General features: G+C 31.7%; 1 protein-coding gene across 1 annotated transcript; it reads right to left on the reverse strand.

Moving 5' to 3' along the window:
- Positions 1-3,266: 3,266 nt before the first annotated feature.
- Positions 3,267-19,638, reverse strand: LOC119610782 (oxysterol-binding protein-related protein 9-like). The gene is made up of 10 exons (XM_037966129.1): positions 19,305-19,638; positions 13,924-14,373; positions 13,706-13,857; positions 9,879-9,980; positions 9,637-9,811; positions 9,427-9,562; positions 9,258-9,344; positions 8,146-8,267; positions 3,590-3,695; positions 3,267-3,509 (listed from the first exon to the last, which is right to left on the reverse strand). The coding sequence occupies exons 1-10, from the start codon at positions 19,337-19,339 to the stop codon at positions 3,423-3,425; spliced, it is 1,452 nt and encodes a 483-aa protein (XP_037822057.1). The 5' UTR covers positions 19,340-19,638; the 3' UTR covers positions 3,267-3,422.
- Between the last annotated feature and the right edge of the window lie 677 nt (positions 19,639-20,315).

Here is a 20,315-nt window from a genome sequence, read left to right on the forward strand (position 1 = left end):
TTGGGAAAGAATATTTCAAAAGTTTGTTAATCGTTTGCTGTAAACAAATTTACTTTATATAATTTTAATTATCAGTGTGTACATTAGTGTGACATGCTTAAAACACTTTTCGAACAAAAGTTCGAATTTTCGAAATGGCAAAAATTTTAAAATTTTGGCTTAAAGAAACGAAATATTATATTTATATGAATCCTCACGATTTTAAGATAATTTCAATAGATTTTAAAATTTTTCGAACATAAATTTGAATTTTCGAATTAGAAAAATTTAGTTTTTACGAATCCTCTAGCTCTTAAGAGATTATTTTAACAGGTTTAAAAGTTCTTTAAACATTCGGTCAAATTTGTTCATTTGTTTAGCAAATATTCTTCAAACTAATTAAAAGTTGTTGTTTTTATTAGTTCTTATTTAATAGGGAGGGTTTTTTTTCTTTCTTTGTCTGGCTTCCTGTTATAATTTCCTATGTATATAAAAAGTATTTTTTTAATTTTTTTATATATATTGTATACATTATGGTTTCTATACTACAAATTATTACATTATATTTGTGTGTTTAATTTTAGTTTATTTGTTTTATTATTTAATATGAAAAAATAGTTTGAGTTTTTTATGCTTTCCAATAATTCTTTGTTCATTTTCGTTTATTTTGCTTTTTTCAACTTGTATATGTTAATATTTTTTAACTATAGTTTATTTTAGACTTAAAAGGGTATTAGTAGTTTCTGTGTGTGTGTGTTAGATTTTGTGGTTTATAGTTTTTTTCAAAGTGTGTAATTAATTTTGTGGTTTTCTAAGTAGAAAGTATTTCATCATTTCCATAAAACACAGTTTTAACGAATTCCAATTACAGGGGCCAACAAATTTTTAATCCAGAGACCAAAGTTCTCTTTCTGTAGGATTGAGCTGCGATGAATTCGACTAAACTTTTCGAGATAACGAGGTTTTAGAGATATCAAGTCTATTTTCTTGCCAACAGTCTAGTCTATAGTCCCGACTATAGTATAGTCTATAGACTTGTCTATAGTATAGTCTATAGTCTAGTCTAGTCTAATCTATAGTCTAGTCTATAGTATTGTCTATAGTCTAGTCTATAGTCTAGTCTATAGTCTAGTCTATAGTGTAGTCTTTAGTCTAGTCTTTAGTCTAGTCTAGTAGTCTATAGTCTAGTCTATAGTAGTCTATAGTCTAGGTCTATAGTTAGTCTATAGTCTAGTCTATAGTCTAGTCTATAGTCTAGTCTATAGTCTAGTCTATAGTATAGTCTATAGTCTAGTCTATAGTCTAGTCTATAGTCTAGTCTATAGTCTAGTCTATAGTCTAGTCTATAGTCTAGTCTATAGTCTAGTCTATAGTCTAGTCTATAGTCTAGTCTATAGTCTAGTCTATAGTCTAGTCTATAGTCTAGTCTATAGTTAGTCTATAGCTAGTCTATAGTCTAGTCTATAGTCTAGTCTATGTCTAGTCTATAGTCTAGTCTATAGTATAGTCTATAGTCTAGTCTATAGTCTAGTCTATAGTCTAGTCTATAGTCTAGTCTATAGTCTCGTCTATAGTCTAGTCTATAGTCTAGTCTATAGTCTAGTCTATAGTCTAGTCTATAGTCTAGTCTATAGTCTAGTCTATAGTCTAGTATAGTCTATAGTCTAGTCTATAGTCTAGTCTATAGTCTAGTCTATAGTCTAGTCTATAGTCTAGTCTATAGTCTAGTCGATAGTCTAGTCTATAGTCTAGTCCTATAGTCTAGTCTATAGTCTAGTCTATAGTCTAGTCTACTGTCTAGTCTATAGTCTAGTCTATTGTCTAGTCTATAGTCTAGTCTATAGTCTAGTCTATTGTCTAGTCTATAGTCTAGTCTATAGTCTAGGTCTATAGTCTAGTCTATAGTCTAGTCTATAGTCTGTCTATAGTCTAGTCTATAGTCTAGTCTATAGTCTAGTCTATAGTCTAGTCTATAGTCTAGTCTATAGTCTAGTCTATAGTTTAGTAGTCTATTGTCTAGTCTAGTCTATAGTCTAGTCTATAGTCTAGTCTATAGTCTAGTCTATATTCTAGTCTATATTCTAGTCTATAGTCTAGTCTTAGTCTAGTCTACAGTCTAGTCTATAGTCCTAGTCTATAGTCTAGTCTATTGTCTAGTCTATTGTCTAGTCTATAGTCTAGTCTATTGTCTAGTCTATTGTCTAGTCTATAGTCTAGTCTATAGTCTAGTCTATAGTCTAGTCTATAGTCTAGTCTATAGTCTAGTCTATAGTCTAGTCTATAGTCTAGTCTATAGTCTAGTCTATAGTCTAGTCTATAGTCTAGTCTATAGTCTAGTCTATAGTCTAGTCTATAGTCTAGTCTATAGTCTAGTCTATAGTCTAGTCTAGTCTAGTCTATAGTCTAGTCTATAGTCTAGTCTATAGTCTAGTCAATATTCTAGTCTATATTCTAGTCTATAGTCTAGTCTATAGTCTAGTCTATAGTCTAGTCTATAGTCTAGTCTATTGTCTAGTCTATTGTCTAGTCTATAGTCTAGTCTATAGTCTAGTCTATAGTTTAGTCTATTGTCTAGTCTAGTCTATAGTTTAGTCTATTGTCTAGTCTATAGTCTATTCTATAGTCTAGTCTATAGTCTAGTTTAGTCTATAGTCTAGTCTAGTTTAGTCTACAGTCTAGTCTATAGTTTTTAGTTTCGTCTATAGTCCACCCTATGGTCTAGAGCATAGTTTAGTCTAAAGATTAGTCTATTATAGTTTAGTCTATAGTTTATGTTATAGCCTAGTCTATAGTCTAGTTGTCAGCCTATTAGTAACGTCTGGGTTACGCCTTTTTAAATTTTGTTGCACTGTGTTATTATAGATTTAATTTTGATTTATTAAACAATTTCTACAAAAATTTTTTGTCAAATATTTGAATTTTAAACAAGGGTCTATTTAAACCTCTAAAGTCGTCTTAAACCGAGTTTTACTTTATGAAGTTTCTAGTTTTTTTTGTAATTTTTAAAAATTTAATTTATTTTATTTTTATTTAATTTGTGTGTAAATATTTTAAATGTTTTGTGTAGCTTTTTTGTTGTTATTGTATTCTATATAAATATTGTGTTGATTGTTTATTAACAATATTAATTTATTGCTAAATTTTTTCCCTTAATAAAAATAAAAGGGTTTTTATATTTATTTTTCCTCTTCTTATTGATTTACGTTTTTTTCTTTTGTAATAATTAATTATATTATAAAATAACAATCATGATTTAATGATTTATGTAGTTTTTGTTGTCTTTTTTATTATAAACATTTATTACTCAATATTTCCTTTACTAGTTTGTTTTTTCATTTGGCGGCATTCGTTTATTTTTTTACTTTTTATTTAGTGATATGAGACAGATGTTTTCTTTTTCATATTATTTATTATACTTTGCACATTTTTAGCATTTAGCTTTATTATCTTTTACTTTCTTTTTCTTGTAAATAAACACGCTGGCTTAAGGGTTTGGTATAGATCCAATTTTCACCCACTGGTTTGAAATACTATAATAATATAATTTTTTTAATTAAAAATTGTTTAAATTATAATGTTAAATTTGTATAATTCTTAATTATGTACTCACCTTATGTTCCCAGGACATTTCAGTTTCTTTTCTAGCCTTGGCTTCTTCTCTCTGTATTTGTTCGACTTTGCATTTAGCATTTGTTGCCTTTTCAATGTCATTGAATCTTAACGGGAGGGAAAATAAAGGAATTAGTAATGTAATAATTGAAAACTAAAAAAATATATTTTTGATAGGAAATTTCCACTTCATAGTCCAGCCTATATCTACCATATAGTCTAGTCTAAAGTCAAATCTAGTCTAGTCTATAGTCCAATCTATAGTCTAGTCCATAGTCTATTCTATAGTCCCTATCTATAGTCTAGTCTATAGTCAAGTCTATAGTCAAGTCTATAGTCTAGTCTATAGTCTAGTCTATAGTCTAGTCTATAGTCTAGTCTATAGTCTAGTCTATAGTCTAGTCCTATAGTCTAGTCTATAGTCCTAGTCTATAGTCTAGTCTATAGTCTAGTCTATAGTCTAGTCTATAGTCTAGTCTATAGTCTAGTCTATAGTCTAGTCTATAGTCTAGTCTAGTAGTCTAGTCTATAGTCTAGTCTATAGTCTAGTCCTATAGTCTAAGTCTATAGTCTAGTCTATAGTCTAAGTCTAGTCTATAGTCTAGTCTATAGCTCTAGTCTATAGTCTAGTCTATAGTCTAGTCTATAGTCTAGTCTATAGTCTAGTCTATAGTCTAGTCTATAGTCTAGTCTATAGTCTAGTCTATAGTGTAGTCTATAGTCTAGTCTATAGTGTAGTCTATAGTCTAGTCATAGTCTAGTCTATAGTCTAGTCTATAGTCTAAGTCTATAGTCTAGTCTATAGTCTAGTTTAACAGCAATTGTCTAACAACAAATATGTTGTCGTCTCTTAATGTCTTTTTCGTTTTATCTTTTTCATTTGAAAATATTCTTTTTCCTAGTCTATAGTCTAGTCTATAGTGTAGTCTATAGTCTAGTCTATAGTCTAGTCTATAGTCTAGTCTATAGTCTAGTTCTATAGTTCTAGTCTATAGTCCTAGTCTATAGTCTGTCTTCTTAGTCCGTTATAGTCCAGTCTATAGTCCAGTCTATAGTCCAGTCTATAGTCTAGTCTATAGTCTAGTCTATAGTCTAGTCTATAGTCTAGTCTATAGTCTAGTCTATAGTCTAGTCTATAGTCTAGTCTATAGTCTAGTCTATAGTCTAGTCTATAGTCTAGTCTATAGTATAGTCTATAGTAGTCTATGGTCTAGTCTATAGTCTAGTCTATAGTCTAGTCTATAGGTCTAGTCTATAGTCTAGTCTATAGTCTAGTCTATAGTCTAGTCTATAGTCTAGTCTATAGTCTAGTCTATAGTCTAGTCTATAGTCTAGTCTATAGTGTAGTCTATAGTCTAGTCTATAGTGTAGTCTATAGTCTAGTCTATAGTTTAGTCTATAGTCTAGTCTATAGTCTAGTCTATAGTCTAGTCTATAGTCTAGTCTATAGTCTAGTCTATAGTCTAGTCGATAGTCTAGTCTATAGTCTAGTCTATAGTCTAGTCTATAGTGTAGTCTATAGTCTAGTCTATAGTGTAGTCTATAGTCTAGTCTATAGTATAGTCTATAGTCTAGTCTATAGTCTAGTCTATAGTCTAGTCTATAGTCTAGTCTATAGTCTAGTCTATAGTCTAGTCTATAGTCTAGTCTATGTCTAGTCTATAGTCTAGTCTATAGTCTAGTCTATAGTCTAGTCTATAGTCTAGTCTATAGTCTAGTCTATAGTCTAGTCTATAGTCTAGTCTATAGTCTAGTCTATAGTCTAGTCTATAGTCTAGTCTATAGTCGTCTATAGTCTAGTCTATAGTCTAGTCTATAGTATCTCTATAGTCTAGTCTATAGTCTAGTCTATAGTCTAGTCTATAGTCTAGTCTATAGTCTAGTCTATAGTAGTCTATAGTCTAGTCTATAGTCTAGTCTATAGTCTAGTATAGTCTAATAGTCTAGTCTATAGTCTAGTCTATAGTCTAGTCTATAGTCTATAGTCTAGTCTATAGTCTAGTCTATAGTGTAGTCTATAGTCTAGTCTATAGTCTAGTCTATAGTCTAGTCTATAGTCTAGTCTATAGTCTAGTCTATAGTCTAGTCTATAGTCTAGTCTATAGTCTAGTCTATAGTCTAGTCTATAGTCTAGTCTATAGTCTAGTCTATAGTCTAGTCTATAGTCTAGTCTATAGTCTAGTCTATAGTCTAGTCTATAGTCTAGTCTATAGTCTAGTCTATAGTCTAGTATAGTCTAGTCTATAGTCTATCTATAGTCTAGTCTATAGTCTAGTCTATAGTCTAGTCTATAGTCTAGTCTATAGTCTAGTCTATAGTCTAGTCTATAGTCTAGTCTATAGTCTAGTCTATAGTCTAGTCTATAGTCTAGTCTATAGTCTAGTCTATAGTCTAGTCTATAGTCTAGTCTATAGTCTAGTCTATAGTCTAGTCTATAGTCTAGTCTATAGTCTAGTCTATAGTCTAGTCTATAGTCTAGTCTATAGTCTAGTCTATAGTCTAGTCTATAGTCTAGTCTATAGTCTAGTCTATAGTCTAGTCTATAGTCTAGTCTATAGTCTAGTCTATAGTCTAGTCTATAGTCTAGTCTATAGTCTAGTCTATAGTCTAGTCTATAGTCTAGTCTATAGTCTAGTCTATAGTCTAGTCTATAGTCTAGTCTATAGTCTAGTCTATAGTCTAGTCTATAGTCTAGTCTATAGTCTAGTCTATAGTCTAGTCTATAGTCTAGTCTATAGTCTAGTCTATAGTCTAGTCTATAGTCTAGTCTATAGTCTCGTCTATAGTCTAGTCTATAGTCTAGTCTAGTCTAGTCTATAGTCTAGTCTATAGTCTAGTCTATAGTCTAGTCTATAGTCTAGTCTATAGTCTAGTCTATAGTCTAGTCTAGTCTATAGTCTAGTCTATAGTCTAGTCTAAGTCTAGTCTATAGTCTAGTCTATAGTCTAGTCTATAGTCTAGTCTAGTCTAGTCTATAGTCTAGTCTATAGTCTAGTCTATAGTCTAGTCTATAGTCTAGTCTAGTCTATAGTCTAGTCTATAGTCTAGTCTATAGTCTAGTCTATAGTCTAGTCTAGTCTAGTCTAGTCTAGTCTATAGTCTAGTCTATGTCTAGTCTATAGTCTAGTCTATAGTCTAGTCTATAGTCTAGTCTATAGTCTAGTCTATAGTCTAGTCTATAGTCTAGTCTATAGTCTAGTCTATAGTCTAGTCTATAGTCTAGTCTATAGTCTAGTCTATAGTCTAGTCTATAGTCTAGTCTATAGTCTAGTCTATAGTCTAGTCTATAGTCTAGTCTATAGCTAGTCTATAGTATAGTCTATACTGTAGTCTATAGTGTAGTCTATAGTATAGTTTATAGTCTGGTCTATAGTCTAGTCTATAGTCTAGTCTTGTCCAGCTATAGTCTAGGTCTATAGTCTAGTCTATAGTCTAGTCTATAGTCTAGTCTATAGTCTAGTCTATAGTCTAGTCTATAGTCTAGTCTATAGTCTAGTCTATAGTCTAGTCTATAGTCTAGTCTAGTCTATAGTCTAGTCTATTAGTCTAGTCTATAGTCTAGTCTAGTCTAGTCTATAGTCTAGTCTATAGTCTAGTCTAAGTCTAGTCTATAGTCTAGTCTATAGTCTAGTCTAGTCTATAGTCTAGTCTATAGTCTAGTCTATAGTCTAGTCTATAGTCTAGTCTATAGTCTAGTCTATAGTCTAGTCTATAGTCTAGTCTATAGTCTAGTCTATAGTCTAGTCTATAGTCTAGTCTATAGTCTAGTCTATAGTCTAGTCTATAGTCTAGTCTATAGTCTAGTCTATAGTCTAGTCTATAGTCTAGTCTATAGTCTAGTCTATAGTCTAGTCTATAGTCTAGTCTATAGTCTAGCCTATAGTCTAGTCTATAGTCTAGTCTATATTCTAGTCTATAGTCTAGTCTATAGTCTAGTCTATAGTCTATAGTCTAGTCTATAGTCTAGTCTATAGTCTAGTCAATAGTCTAGTCAATAGTCCAGTCTAGTCTAGTCATGTTTATAGTCAAGTTTATAGTTTAGTCTATAGTCTTATCTATAGTCTAGTCTATAGTCAAGTCTATGGTCTAGTCTATAGTCTGGTCTATAGTATAGTCTATAGTCTACTCTATTGTCTATTCTAGTTTATAGCCATGACCATTGACTAATCTACAGTCTGGTCTGAAGCAGACTAGTCTAAAGTATAGTCTATAGTCGAGTCTATTGTCTGGTCTATAGTCTAGTCTGGTGTATAGTCTATTCTATAGTCTAGTCCATAGTTTAGTCTAAAGTCTAGTCTATAGTCTAGTCTCTATAGTCTGGTTTATAGTCTAGTCTATATCTAGTCCATAGTATAGTTTATTGCCGTAGTCTATTCTACAGTCTGTTATCTAATCAATTTGCAAAATTTCTAATTATAATTAATTGAGTTGCCATAATAACGATTGTAATCTTCATTTTGGCCTAAAAATATTACCAATAACAATAACTTTACAAAATAAAAATGTTTATATAAATAATGAATAATAATAATAATAATAATAAAAAACAATCATTACTTGAGTCCAGCGGTTACTTCCTTCCAAACACGTCTTGATTCGTATTCTTCCTGTTCAACGATTGGTCGAACTTGTTTCTTAAATATTGGTATACGATTTACATCGACAAATACTTCAGTTTTCTAGAAAATTAAAAAATTTTGCAAAAAGAAGACAAAACAAATTTCCCATTGAATTTAACATGACATTTCTGTTTTTTTTTTTTTTTTTTTTTTTTTTTTTTGTTGCAACAAATTTTCAATTATATTAATTTTAAAAAGTATTTCGATAACACACGCACTCTACACAACCAATATACAAAACGGATACAATTAACTATGGTCTAAAAAAAGGTTTTATAGAGGTATAAAACAGATACAAGCACCAATACACCAACACACACACACACATACACTCAATAGTTTAAACATAAACAATTTAATTTTCTAGATAAACATAGAAATTTAGACCAGAATATTTAAGAGAGAAGTACAAGTAATCGACAGTTGCGGTGTAGTGGGGGGGGGGAGAAATGTTGGGGGTTTATAGTTTTAAACTTAGTTTATAGTATGATAATAAGCTTAAATACTTGTGGTCAGTGAGTGAGAGTAGGAAGGAGCGGGAAAGGCGGATGAGGAAGAGTATGTGTTAAAGAAATTTTGGTTTAAGGATTTGTTTAAAAGTGTAAGTAGAAAAAAGATAAAAATATATAAAAATTATTAATTTTAATTTATATAAAATAGTAATACTTGTAATACAGGAGGACAAATACGTTATTAAATATAAAAATATATTCTACAATTAGTAGAAAGTTATTGTATTAAGTTATTTCAAAACCATGTTAATATGTCATACATTCCTAGAGGAATGTATTCGATTTCCAAAACAGATGGTTTTGATGTACATAATTTGTTTAAGAATATCAAAATATTACATACATAAGCAGCATACAAATATTGTATATGAATTTAACTTTTTTGTTTAAAATTTTCTTAAAATCTCTCTCAATTCTTTAAGAAAAGTTGACTTCATATACAAAAATAAACCAAAAAGCTAATGCAAAAATATAATTGAAAATAATATTGAAAACAATAGTTGGAATATAAAAAGAGAGTAAAAAAGAAATACATTACATGTGTATCATGCCATTTAGCTTCCATCAAACCACTCCATTCGCCAGCAATTGAAACAAATGGTTTCTTTTCATTGGGAGAATAAATCTAAATAAAATTAACAAAAAATTTTAATAAAAACAAATAAAACAATCAAAATCTGTATTATCAACAAAACAAAAAAACTTACCTCACAAGTAACTTTATTACGTTTACCGCCATAAAATGGTTTAGTCAAAAATTCCACTTGAGCATAATAGCCAGTTTGAGGACATTTGATTTCCACCGAACCACCCAATTCAATCCAGGGTATAGTTAAAATAGAACTACCAATAAGATACAAAATAATCTCATAAATACCAAGAAAAGTAAAGAAAACAACAATAAAAAAAAAACTCACCGCCCATAACCATTGGGAAAGGTAACAATATATTCTTCACCACGATCTACTAGGGTAACAACACCTTCGCCAATATTATGTACACCCACTGATAAACCCAAAAATTTTGATTTAGTCCAGACATGAGCAGAGAAAGTGATTTTCTTATTAAAATGTTCGGCATAAAACGCAGAAACTAAAAAAAATACATAATTTTCATTAAATTTGTTTTTAATTTTTAGGCATTAAGTTTCAATACATACTGGGTGGATGATGTGAAACTTGTTCGGCTAAAAATGTTAACTGATCTCTTCGGCACCAGGGTATAGGACCATCTTGAACATTATTTTCATCGGGATTTTCACCTGCAAACGTACAATTCAATAAATTTACTGGTTTACTTTAAATTCTTAACTTTGTTAGTTTATGATTAAAAAAAATTTTTGATAAATTTAAAATTTATAGAAAATTTTCAATAAATTTTACATCTGAAGAACATTTTCGAAAAATCTAGTATTTAAAGATTTTTTTTAGAAAAATTTCGTTACAATGTTTATAGAAAATTTGTGAAATGTTATCTTTTTCATAGAATATTTTCGAAATTTTCACATTTTATAGAAAATTTTCGAAATATTCACATTTTTTAGAAAATTTTCGAAATTTTCACATTTTATAGAAAATTTTCGAAATTTTCACATTTTATAGAAAAGTTTCGAAATTTTCACATTTTATAGAAAAGTTTCGAAATTTTCATATTTTATAGAAAATTTTCGAAATTTTCACATTTTATAGAAATTTTTCGAAATTTTCACATTTTAGAAAAATGTTTCGAAATTTTTACTTTTTAGAAAAATTTTTCGAAATTTTTACTTTTTATAGAAAATTTCGAAATTTCTACAGGCTATAGTCAAGTCTATAGTCAAGTCCATTAGTCAAGTCTATAGTCAAGTCCATTAGTCAAGTCTATAGTCAAGTCCATTAGTCAAGTCTATAGTCAAGTCCATTAGTCAAGCCTATAGTCAAGTCTATAGTCAAGTCCATTAGTCAAGTCTATAGTCAAGTCTATAGTCAAGTCTATAGTCAAGTCTATAGTCAAGTCTATAGTCAAGTCTATAGTCAAGTCTATAGTCAAGGCTAAAGTCAAGTCTATAGTCAAGTCTATAGTCAAGTCTTTAGTCAAGTCTATAGTCAAGTCTATAGTCAAGTCTATAGTCAAGTCCATTAGTCAAGTCCATTAGTCAAGTCTATAGTCAAGTCCATTAGTCAAGTCCATTAGTCAAGTCTATAGTCAAGTCTATAGTCAAGTCTATAGTCAAGGCTAAAGTCAAGTCTATAGTCAAGTCTATAGTCAAGTCTTCAGTGAAGTCTATAGTCAAGTCTATAGTCAAGTCTATAGTCAAGTCCATTAGTCAAGTCCATTAGTCAAGCCTATAGTCAAGTCCATTAGTCAAGTCTATAGTCAAGTCTATAGTCAAGTCTATAGGTAAGTCCATTAGTCAAGTCTATAGTCTAGTCTATAGTCTGGTCTATAGTCTAGTCTATAGTCTAGTCTATAGTCTAGTCTATAGTCTAGTCTATAGTCTATTCTAGTAGTCTAGTTCTATAGTCTAGTCTATAGTCTAGTCTATAGTCTAGTCTATAGTCTAGTCTATAGTCTAGTCTATAGGTCTAGTCTATAGTCTAGTCTATAGTCTAGTCTATAGTCTAGTCTATAGTCTAGTCTATAGTCTAGTCTATAGTCTAGTCTAATAGTCTAGTCTATAGTTAGTCTATAGTCTAGTCTATAGTCTAGTCTATAGTCTAGTCTATAGTCTAGTCTATAGTCTAGTCTATAGTCTAGTCTATAGTCTAGTCTATAGTCTAGTCTATAGTCTAGTCTATAGTCTTAGGTCTATAGTCTAGTCTATAGTCTAGTCTATAGTCTAGTCTATAGTTAGTCTATAGTCTAGTCTATAGTCTAGTCTATAGTCTAGTCTATAGTCTAGTCTATAGTCTAGTCTATAGTCTAGTCTTATAGTCTAGTCTATAGTCTAGTCTATAGTCTAGTCTATAGTCTAGTCTATAGTTCTCGTCTATAGTCTAGTCTATAATGTCTAGGTCTATAGTCTAGTCATAGTCTAGTCGATAGGTCTAGTCTATAGTCTAGTCTATCGTCTAGTCTATAGTCTAGTCTAGTCCTATAGTCTAGTCTATAGGTCTAGTCTATAGTCTAGTCTATAGTCTAGTCTATAGTCAGTCTATAGTCTATCTATAGTCTAGTCTATAGTCTAGTCTATAGTCTAGTCTATAGTCTAGTCTATAGTCCTAGTCTATAGTCTAGTCTATAGTCTAAGTCTATAGTCCTAGTCTATAGTCTAGTCTATAGTCTAGTCTATAGTCTAGTCTATACTAGTCTATAGTCAGTCTATAGTCTAGTCTATAGTCTAGTCTATAGTCTAGTCTATAGTCTAGTCTATAGTCTAGTCTATAGTCTAGTCCTATAGTCTAGTCTATAGTCTAGTCTATAGTCTAGTCTATAGTCTAGTCTATAGTCTAGTCTATAGTCTAGTCTATAGTCTAGTCTATAGTCTAGTCTATAGTCTAGTCTATAGTCTAGTCTATAGTCTAGTCTATAGTCTAGTCTATAGTCTAGTCTAGTCTATCTAGTCTAGTCTATAGTCTAGTCTATAGTCTAGTCCTATAGTCTAGTCTATAGTCTAGTCTATAGTCTAGTCTATAGTCTATCTCTATAGTCTAGTCTATAGTCTAGTCTATAGTCTAGTCTATAGTCTAGTCTATAGTCTAGTCTATAGTCTAGTCTATAGTCTAGTCTATAGTCTAGTCTAGTCTAGTCTATAGTCTAGTCTATAGTCTAGTCTATAGTCTAGTCTATAGTCTAGTCTATAGTCTAGTCTATAGTCTAGTCTATAGTCTAGTCTATAGTCTAGTCTATAGTCTAGTCTATAGTCTAGTCTATAGTCTAGTCTATAGTCTAGTCTATAGTCTAGTCTATAGTCTAGTCTATAGTCTAGTCTATAGTCTAGTCTATAGTCTAGTCTATAGTCTAGTCTATAGTCTAGTCTATAGTCTAGTGTATAGTGTAGTCTATAGTCTAGTCTATAGTGTAGTCTATAGTGTAGTCTACAATCTAGTCTATAGTCTAGTCTAGTCTATAGTCTAGTCTATAGTCTAGTCTATAGTCTAGTCTACTCTATAGTCTAGTCTAGTCTATAGTCTAGTCTACTCTATAGTCTAGTCTAGTCTATAGTCTAGTCTATTGTCTAGTCTATAGTCTAGTCTACAGTCTAGTCTATAGTCTAGTCTATAGTCTAGTCTATAGTCTACTCTATAGTCTAGTCTAGTCTATAGTCTAGTCTATAGTCTAGTCTATAGTCTAGTCTATAGTCTAGTCTATAGTCTAGTCTATAGTCTAGTCTATAGTCTAGTCTATAGTCTATAGTCTACAGTCTAGTCTATAGTCTAGTCTATAGTCCTATAGTCTATAGTCTAGTCTATAGTCTAGTCTATAGTCTAGTCTATAGTCTAGTCTATAGTCTAGTCTATAGTCTAGTCTATAGTCTAGTCTATAGTCTAGTCTATAGTCTGGTCTATAGTCTAGTCTATAGTCTAGTCTATAGTCTAGTCTATAGTCTAGTCTATAGTCTAGTCTATAGTCTAGTCTATAGTCTAGTCTATAGTCTAGTCTATAGTCTAGTCTATAGTCAGTCTATAGTCGTCTATAGTCTAGTCTATAGTCTAGTCTATAGTCTAGTCTATTAGTCTAGTCTATAGTCTAGTCTATAGTCTAGTCTATAGTCTAGTCTATAGTCTAGTCTATAGTCTAGTCTATTGTCTAGTCTATTGTCTAGTATATAGTCTAGTCTATAGTCTAGTCTATAGGCTAGTCTATAGTCAAGTCTATAGGCTAGTCTATAGTCAAGTCTATAGTCAAGTCTATAATCAAGTCTATAGTCTTGTCTATAGTCTAGTCTATAGTCTAGTCTATTCAATAGTTTACAATATAGTTTAGTCTACAGTCTAATCTACAATGCAATCTATAATCTATATGCCTGAATTTATACTACACAAGTTCAATGGAAAGCCCACTTACCAGGAATATCCCAATGACATTGAAAAACTTCACCTAATATAGGATTGTAGGGTTTTTTGGCAACAGCACTTTTACGTCCAGCATGATAAGCACTTAAATACCAACGACAAACCTGTACAATACGTTCACGTGGACTATCTAAATCGGCAATCCTAAAAGAATACAAAACAAATTAAAACTATGTCTAAAAATTACAAATTAATTTCTAAGGAACTTACTTTAAAAATAAATCTGGATGGGCAAAATAGTCAGCATACATTTCCAATAGGGAACGTCTTTCTAATATAAATGTTGGCAGTACAACTTTTGTCAAGTCCATACCAATTTTAACTTGTGACAATAAATGTGATATCATTGATCCATGGGCTTCCATGCTAATACTTGTATCTTCTTCCTCTTCGTATAAGGCATCATAATCGATGGATTCTTGATTTGAAAGTGAATTTCTGTTAGCAACAACACCAACGCCACCACCACCACCCACACCCTGTTGTGAACTTGTGCCAACAACATCAGCACCGGCAATGTCACTAACCGTACTGGAGGCTGTTTGATATTCGTCAATTTCAGGCACAGAGGGTGGCGGTGTGGGTTCCGTTTTATTATTTTGTTGTTCAGGTGGTTTTTCATTTGTTGGAGACGTTTCAACGGAAAATCCACGAGTTGCACTGAAAATAAAAAACAGCAAAATGGAAAATAAATGAAGATGAATTGTATTGTGTATCTGTTTAAATATAAAAGGTTTTTAGCTTATTGTTTTATAGCTTAAGTATTGATTCCTTTAGTTTTCAATATACATTTTCCAGTTAATAGTTTTTGTTTTTATATTTTTTCCTTTAAAGCATTTTCTAAGCGCCCAATTTCATAGCCTAGATAAAAAGTACTTTATTTTAATAAATATTTTTTTAGGAGATTATTTTCCATGTTGAATTTTAAAATAAAATGAAATACTTAACATACATACATACACCCGGTCCATTCATTATGTATTTCTCTCATTATTATTATTTTTTTCTTCTACATATTTAATATTTAATGCACGCAAATATGGCATCATGATCAAAAGTTTCATACTATATGTGGTTTGTTGTCTGTTGCTTTAGCATTATCCCACGTACTCTAGTTATTCCACAAAACCCCATTAGAAATTATTTAAAATATGTAGAAAAAAGGGATAGAAAATTTATTTCAAAAGAATTGAAAATTAAATTTTCTTCATACATATCAAATATTACAAATGGTGATGTGGAAAATAATCCTAAAATTGTATTTAAAAATTCTATGAAAAAAATTGCTGGCGTCTGTTAAAGATTACAGTAAATGCATACATAAACAAGTAAGAGTTCTATATTCGGCTGTGCCGAATCTTATATACCCTTCACCAAAGAGAGTTTAAAAAAATGGAAATTTCACTCTTTTACATTTTCATTCCATTAGGATATTATATGCCTATTTATATGTTTATAGGTACAATCGGGTGCCAACTTCAGTTTCTTGATCAGCAAACTTGAAATTAGTGTATCGCTACCCCTTCTTTAATAGATTGTTGTGATTCCAAAGTAGTACTTCTAAAGAATTTTCAAGGGCTCAAATCTTTGGCTCTAGTTGTACATTAGTTTCGAATCAAATCTTGGAACTGTTTGAAAAAAATATTAAAACAAACCAAAAAAGAAATTTATTTTTATAGCGACAAGTCGGCAACTGATTACAAGTCCATAATAACATTTGCCCGATTAACAATTATGTTGCGATGCGAAGTCTGAAGTCTGTGGTCCAAATGTTCTTATGTGCGAGTTTTGGAACATTTTTATAGTAGTTCTCGACTTTAGAAGAGTGTACAACTAAAGGTTACTTAACTGAATATGGATGTTAATCTGAGAATTTGGAGGAGAAAGCTCTGCTTTCTGACAATATCTGTTCATAGGTCGCCCACATGACGCTATGGTGGCCCTCCACAAGTATTGTAAATAGTCGACGCACAATAGAGAAGAGATTCACGGAGATCTCTGGATTTCCTCGCTAAGATAGATTAGAGATGTGAAGGGTCATTTAGTAGTTGTAGCCAAATTCGAAAGAATCTTCGGCCCCTTCGGTATTAATTAGGGAAAGTCCACTTCTGAGAGTCTACTCTTTTGGAGAAACATGCGCCAATCAGTATTTCGTGGTTACTTAACTAGATGAACTGAATATGGATGTTAATCTGAGATTGTCGGATCACTCCTTGGGGAAACATGCGTAACTCAGAAATTGGAGGAGAAAACTCTGCTCTCTGACGATATCTGTTCATAGGTCGCCCACAAGACGCTATGATGGTCCTCCACGAGTATTGTAAATAGCAGACGCACGGAGGAGAAGAGATCTCTGGATTTCCTCGCTAAGATAGATTAGAGATGTGTAGGGTCATTTAGTAGTTGTAGCCAAATTCGAAAGAATCTTCGGCCCCTTCGATATTAATTAGGGAAAGTCCACTTCTGAGAGTCTACTCTTTTGGAGAAACATGCGCTAATCAGTATTTTGAGGTTACTTAACTAGATGAACAGAATATGGATGTTAATCTGAGATTGTCGGATCACTCCTTGGGGAAACATGCTTGACTCAGAATTAGGAGGAGAAAGCTCTGCTCTCTGACAATATCTGTTCATAGGTTGCCCACAAGACGCTATGATGGCCCCTCCATGAGTATTGTAAATAGCAGACGGACTAAGGAGAAGAGATTTCTAGATTTCCTGACTAAGATGGATTAGAGATGTGTAGGGTCATTAAGTAGTTGTCGCCAAATTCAAAAGAATCTTCTGCCCCTTCGGTATTAGGGAGAGTTCACTTCTGAGAGTCTACTCTTTTGGAGAAACATGCACCTATCAGTATTTCGAGGAGACGATATCTCGTTGTTATCTAGCAATAGTCAGAAGGCAGTGGCATACTACTGGTGATGCAAAGGGAATCCAAGGTGTCGATCGGATTGATAGAATGCATCTCCACGAGTTATTGTAAATACCGGATTTTCTGGCAAGTCGTTAGAGAGATTTGAGAGAAACTACCCGTAAGTGTTTTTTTTGGAAGAGTCCTCCCCTGTGAGACTTTTCTACTTTGGAAAAAACTTCGTCACTCAGTATTTCTATATTTCTATATGCAATATGAAGTTAAGGAGATCCAAGGGTGTGAATCGAAAGGAGGCAATGGACGACAATCTTGTTACGCAAGATTTTTTGTGTCTCGTTTTCGTTGCCAGATTCGGAAGAATCAACGGTCTCGAAAATGTTATTTTGCTAGAGTATTCTTCTGAAAAACAGGATCTAGTGGCTGCTGGCAATCCGAAAAACTCCTTTCTCATGCCGGTTCGGTCAAAAGTTAAAAAATGATTCGTCTATAGTTGAAACGCTTAGGGCAGGTTGTAAGACATCACTTCTAAAGGCAAGGAAACTAACGACTAAGTAGTAGGTTATTAAGGGAAACGGATCTCTCCCACATCGATGGGAGGGCATAACTCCGGCCAGCCCCCTTAAGGTCCCAAAGTTAGTTGTCTGCTAATAGGATTCAAGTTGTGAATCAGGCATAGATTTCAAAACTTTTGCAAGCAGCAGGATTAATCTAAAAGTCCGGAAATTGGATACCATAATAATTGATACCGAAAAATCTTGAATGACGAATTGTAATTGACCGAAATGCAGCCGAATCGAATCATTACTTGTGATGAAGAATACATCCATTATGATAATCTAAAACGTAGGAGATCGTATGTAAAACTCCGCAAATTAACCGAATAAATACCAAATCCATGGGCCTCTGTATTTGGAGGGACCAAAATGGTATTCTATCTATTATGTACTACTAAAATCAGGCCCGATCATCACAGGTAACTTGCACCGAATGCAAGTGATTCGTTGGAAGTGAGATTTATCCGAAAAGCGGTCAGAAAATGTAATATTACATCATGACAATATGCTCGGCCACATGTTGTTATACTAGTTAAAAACTATTAAGAAAGAAGTACTTGGGAAGTTTTGCCACACCCACCTTATAGTCCAGACTTTGTCTCGTTTGGCTACTATTTGCTTCGATTGATTTAAAACTCTCTTCTTATTTGGTAGACCAAAGAACGATCTTCATCAATAGGTATTTTGGTCAAATCACGAGTCAAGTAATCCTTAGTAGTCATTGGACTCCTTCATTTTTTAGATACTGGAGTCGTCATAAATTACCCAGAATTGCAATAATACGAAGTTGAAGGCGGTTCACCAAGGGAACATGTTCTACACTAAGTAGTACAACAAATACAATCGACATCAATGCCAAATATCCAGGGCGCTAAGATAATACTCTATATTTAGTGGGTCCAAAAGGGTATTCTATCTATTATGTACTACAGAAATCTGGCCCGAATCGAATCATTACTTGTGATGAAGAATACATCCATTATGATAATCTAAAACGTAGGAGATCATATGTAAAACTTCGCAAATCAACCGATTAAATACCAAATCCATGGGCCTCTGTATTTGGAGGACCAAAAGGGTATTCTATCTATTATGTACTACTAAAATCTGATCCTATCATCACAGGTAATTTGCACCGAATGCAAGTGATTCGTTGGAAGTGAGATTTATCCGAAAAACGATCAGAATATGCGGCCAGTCATGAAAGTGTTCGGCCACACGTTTTAATACCAGTTAAAAACTATTAAGAAAGAAGTCCTTGGGAAGTTTTGTCCCATCCAAATTATAGTCCAGACCTTGTCCCGTTTGATTACTATTTCATCGACTGAATTCGAACGCTTTATCTGAGATAAGTTTTACTTCAGAACATGTTATTCGAAATTGGTTGATTCGTTCTTGGTCTCAAAAGATAAGATATGGAACGGAATCCATATCCATGGGAAATGGTACAAATGTTTAAAAATAGAAGCTCTTCGCCCCAGATACATTGATACGGACCCCAATTTGGGAACCGTTAATGTATATAATATAAGTATATTGTATGAAATAGTTGCTTTGGTTTCGAACAATACTGTATGTTCAATAAGGCGCAAATTGTTTAATCATCCTTTACGAAGTAATTTCAATTATAGCATTATTATTTAAGAATAATATGATATAAACAAATTATTTGAATTGTGATTTCCATAACGTTAATTTCTCTATAGAGAATTGTTCACGCATTAATGAAATTGAAACGTTAAATCTTTGATAAGGTTGCTTTTTAACTTTTTATGGAGGCTTAATGAAATGTCAAACAAATAAACCTTGACAATTCATTTGATAAATGTTTAAATACCAGAAAGCTCTTAATTTACAAACACTTTATTGACAAACAAACGGAAAACAAAACTGACAAATATGAAAGCAATTACAAAAATGCCAAGGAAATTTACTAAATGGAGGGAGGTGGGGAGGGGATTGTTATAAAAAAAGGCAAAGAGGGGGACCAGGGGTTAGTTGAGTTGAGTATAGAGATGTTACAAAAAGGGTCACTTTTTAAGTGCACTTTAGATGGATAAAGAAAAAAATATCATAAAAATAGAACTAAAGATTATATTATAATAAAAAAATTATATAGTGAAAGTGAGTAGATATCATTATATAGCAGTTGTACTCCTTCTTACCTTATGCTTACACGTTTAACCCACTTTTTAAACATGTTTTTTTTTTTGTTAGAGCGTTTTCTTTGGGGTTTTAGAAGTTTTTGAATAGATTTTTTAGAATTTATATTGCAATTGTATGCAGGTATGGACGACAGCAATGTTGTTGTTGTTTAGTTTGTTTGCTTGTTTGTTTCTTTTGCAATTGATTTTATATATAGTATACTTTTAGGATTGCATTATTTTTAAACTAGTAAGTGTATAAAACTAGGCTGTTTTCCAAAAATGAGTCTCACTCATACTAAAAATCAATTTTATGATTGTTTGCTGTTTGTATGTCATAAATTAAGATTTCTTTTTATATTACATATTAACATCTAAAATTTTTTATATATAGTTCCACATAGTTGAAGAAAAACTTTTTGAAAACATTTTGGAAAAAACATTAATATCAAAGTGCGTCATTGATGTTTCATTTCTTTCTTTTGTTATTTGGCAAGTTATTTATTACTTTAGTAAAGTAATACTAAAGAGATTTGTTTCTACAATTGTTACATATATGTTAAAAATATTTAAGATTTTTTTTAAAGTAAATTTTGTCTATTATATTATTTTAGTGTATATTTTTCTTTATAAATTTTAGTACAATAAATCTGCACTATTTTTTAAACAAAATTAAATTTTTTGTTAAAATTTTCTTTTAAAGCAAATTCGTTGAACTTTACACGAGTATGTCTATTTTCATACAATGTAATGTTAGTATTTTCGTGGTACTGAATCTTAAGTTCTCAAATTATATGGATTTTATTTGTTATTTAATGCATCCTTTTGATTCATAAAAAGAGAAAACTAAAATTTTAAGAGTCCTTTTGAAAAAAAACGAGTTTTAAACGCATGCTCACAGAGAGACCGACTAAATTGTTTTCAAAATTAAATCCTACTCAGTCCAAAAAAAACAGCATAATTTTGTTTTAGATTTTTCGCTATGTAGTCAATTTGACGTTTTCAAATGACAATTGTGGGGAAATGCGATTT

The sequence above is a fragment of the Lucilia sericata genome, unplaced genomic scaffold, assembly GCF_015586225.1.
Source record: "Lucilia sericata isolate MDLA Ls3-8-SP2 unplaced genomic scaffold, ASM1558622v1 Contig001275F_arrow, whole genome shotgun sequence".
Lineage (NCBI taxonomy): Eukaryota > Metazoa > Arthropoda > Insecta > Diptera > Calliphoridae > Lucilia > Lucilia sericata.